Source organism: Vigna angularis, chromosome 2 (assembly GCF_016808095.1).
Source record: "Vigna angularis cultivar LongXiaoDou No.4 chromosome 2, ASM1680809v1, whole genome shotgun sequence".
NCBI classification, from domain to species: Eukaryota; Viridiplantae; Streptophyta; class Magnoliopsida; order Fabales; family Fabaceae; genus Vigna; species Vigna angularis.
In genome coordinates, this window is record NC_068971.1 from 26,283,910 (window position 1) to 26,287,430 (window position 3,521).

At 30.7% G+C, this 3,521-nt stretch overlaps 1 protein-coding gene across 1 annotated transcript; it reads left to right on the top strand.

Moving 5' to 3' along the window:
- Window positions 1–304: 304 nt before the first annotated feature.
- On the top strand, window positions 305–2,904 carry LOC108327444 (tropinone reductase homolog At5g06060-like). Its single transcript, XM_052873552.1, has 5 exons — window positions 305–538; window positions 618–825; window positions 1,660–1,876; window positions 1,971–2,083; window positions 2,592–2,904. Exons 1-5 carry the CDS (start codon window positions 447–449, stop codon window positions 2,757–2,759), a joined length of 798 nt encoding a protein of 265 aa, XP_052729512.1. The 5' UTR covers window positions 305–446; the 3' UTR covers window positions 2,760–2,904.
- The last annotated feature ends 617 nt before the right edge of the window (window positions 2,905–3,521 follow it).

The window sequence follows — 3,521 nt, forward strand, 5'->3', positions numbered from 1 at the left end:
ATTTGATTCTGTTTCACATCACGTTTATTTGTGTAAACGCGTATCGAGAGAGCATTGTGTTTCCGTTTTCTGAGGTCGTTCTGAAAGCGACTACTATTAGTATCTTAAACGAAAAGGTGTCCATGTAAAATTTTCCATGTGCAAAATTATAATCTTCATTTTGAAAGTGATTATTATTATATAATTTTATTTATCCAATATTTATCATTCATCAGATCTAAACTGAAAGCGTGTCAAAATTTCCTCAGATTTTTTGGTTTATGGTCCCCCGAGTTTCCAGACCCAGAGAGTAATTGCTCACTGTAATTTGCGATAAGATTAAAATCATTCACAGCCACAAAGTGTTTCAGAACTTCGACATGTATATATATAGAGCCACCTTGCAGCTCTTGTTTCAGTGAAAACTGTGTTTCTTTATTTGTGGAAGTCTTCGATTAGAAGCAAAAATGGCCGAAGCAAAGCTGAGCGGCATAAAAGACAATAGGTGGTCACTCCATGGCATGACGGCGCTTGTGACAGGAGGCACTCGAGGCATTGGGTTCGTCATCTCATCATATCATCATTTTATCTTTTTCCTTTTATTCTCTCATCTTTCTTCTTCCTTTCCAATGTCTTAGGCATGCCATCGTTGAAGAATTGGCAGAGTTTGGAGCAGCCATTCATGTTTGTTCACGGAAGCAAGATGACATTGATAAGTGTTTGGAAGAGTGGAAAAAGAAGGGATTCAACGTCACCGGTTCAGTCTGTGATGTCAAACATCGCGACCAACGCCTCAAGCTCATGGAAACTGTTTCCTCTATCTTCCATGGAAAGCTTAACATTCTGGTAACATTCAACCACCCTTCATAATGAGATTAGTTGTAGTCTGAAGCAAGATGAAAAAATTATATTTAAGATCAGTTGGACATATATAATGAGAGTGGTAAATCTTAGTTGTAGTCTATTAATAGGGTGGTCGTTCAACTGAAATTCATTTCCTTTTAAGTACTGTAATAGTATATCAAATATTCTATTTTAACTAGAATTATTGAAATTACTTGTGTTTTTTTAATCACATCACCGATAAATGTTTCTTTTTACAAACAGAGTATATGAGTAATTCTCGATGTGAAGGTCTCAATGGAAGAAATTGTCATCAAACAAAATAATATTATCTTTGAGATCTAGGACTAAGGATAGATACATAAGTACAAGCTATAATATATAAATAAGTGTTTTTTTTTTTAAATTTATCGTGTGAAATTGACTTAAACTTATATACGTGGATCAATCTTTTTAAAAGTTTAATTGTAAATTTTTTTTATAATTAAATATCTTGAATAGATTACAAAATTATTTAAGTTATAATTATTTTAAAAATATAAACTCAATTGATTTTTATTAAAAGTTTTGTTCTATTAAATGTTTAAAATACTTTTTTATTTTTGTCTAAATATTCTAACATTTAATTTGTTATTAATGAGGAGATTATTGTTATTTTCATTTTCTTGATAACTTGTTAATCAGCTCACTTCTTTCTTCTCTATAATTTCTTGGTCAGTTAACTAGTTCTTAGAAGGAAAAGAAGTGAGATGACCTAGAAGCCTCCATTATTGTTGATTTTGTGATTCATTTTTCATTGTTATATTTGAGGTGATTTGATATGTGGTTGTCTCTTAGGTGAACAATGCAGCGGTAGAAATAACAAAAAACATAGTAGATCACACTGCTGAAGATGTATCGACTATAATGGCTACCAATTTTGAGTCTGCTTTTCATTTGACTCAACTTGCACATCCACTTCTTAAACAATCTGGATATGGGAGCATAGTATTCATTTCATCCATTGCAGGTGCAAAAGCTATTCCAGGTTTATCTGCTTATGGAGCCGCTAAAGGTATCATACTAATTTCTTTTTTTAATTTTCCTCTTATTTAATATTATTGCGAATCTAACTTGTTGATCTGAACGAAATATATAATTTGATTCAGGAGCCATGGATCAATTCACTAAGAACGTAGCATTGGAGTGGGCAAAGGATAACATTCGTGCAAATGCTGTAGCACCTGGAACAACTTGGACTTCAATCTTTGAATCTTTCAGGGTATGTTTGAGATATGAAATAGATATTCTTTCCCAATTAAAATTAAGAGCAAGATTCAAATTAGTATTGTAAATTTGAATCACGTCCAGATGTATTTTATGTTGGAATGCATGATTACCACAAAGAAACTTGACATAGATTTGACACCATAAACTCTGATTAAAATTATATAAAATATTACATTCAATCCAAATTTAAGAGCTATAAAATAATTCCTATTAAATAAGCAATTATAGAAGAGCTAGTTTACAACATTGGAGTAAATTGCACCTTCTTCAACGTGTTTATACCCTTATGCTAATGATTTATTCATTAGGTAACTAAACTGAAATATAACCATGAGATTAGATTTATTAGTATATTCCTTCATTAGTTATATGGAGCATAGATCATTAGGGTACTTGTGGAACTCTGTCTTACATTTGAAAAGGCATTATTAACTGTGTAATTTCGAATTCCACACATGTTATGTTTTTGTTTGCTCATATAATAATTGCTATTCTTACAGGAAAATATTGGACCGAAAGAGTGTGATGCTATTGTTACATCCACGATAATTTTGGGTCGTGTAGGAGAAACCAACGAAATATCACCACTCGTTGCTTTCCTTTGTCTTCCAGCTGCATCATACATCACTGGGCAGATTTTCTATGTTGATGGCGGTTTCACATCTTAAATTTCAGTTAGATACTTCGGAATTAAATAAGAGTCACTTTGTTGAATTAATTCTAGTGTTATGTATCATTTGAATCTTGCTTACCATTGGTTCGCCATCTTTTCCATTTATCTTAAGTTCTTAAGCATTAGTAAAAAACTATGATTATTTTCTAAAAGTTTGAAACCTTCTTTTTATTTATAATTATTTTATTGCAGAAATTTAAAACTTCTTTTTATATTATTTATTCTGTGAGTTTATTACTTTGTTTTCTTTGTGTTATTTATAATATCTTAAATACAATAATTTTTTAGTAATTAAAAATTCTGATACATGTCATTGTATGTCATGGGTGCTTATATTTTTGTTTATTTATTTGTAAACTTCCTTCAGATACTTTAAACGGAAATGTAATTATAATTTAAACGGAAATGTAATATTAATTTTTTGTTTAAATTAAGTTAATTGTTATGTGGTTTTCTTTTTATAGATTATTGTGTAGGAAAATTATATTTAAAGAGCGTAGGAGTTTAATTTTAGAACCCTTTCGCTTAGTCATAGTTCTTTTGTTCAGCGAAAAAGAAAGATACTCGCTCAGTGAGTATATAGTCTCACTTAGCAAGACATATAAGTTAAAAGTGAAACAAAAGTTAATTCTCACCTAACAAAAGTGTTTTTTTGCTCATCGAGAGGTTAATTTCTGAAAGTGATTATTTAGTCATGAATGAAAGAAAGAAAGACAGTTTTGGTTGGTGGATGCACAAAGAATCTCGTAAATTGGTC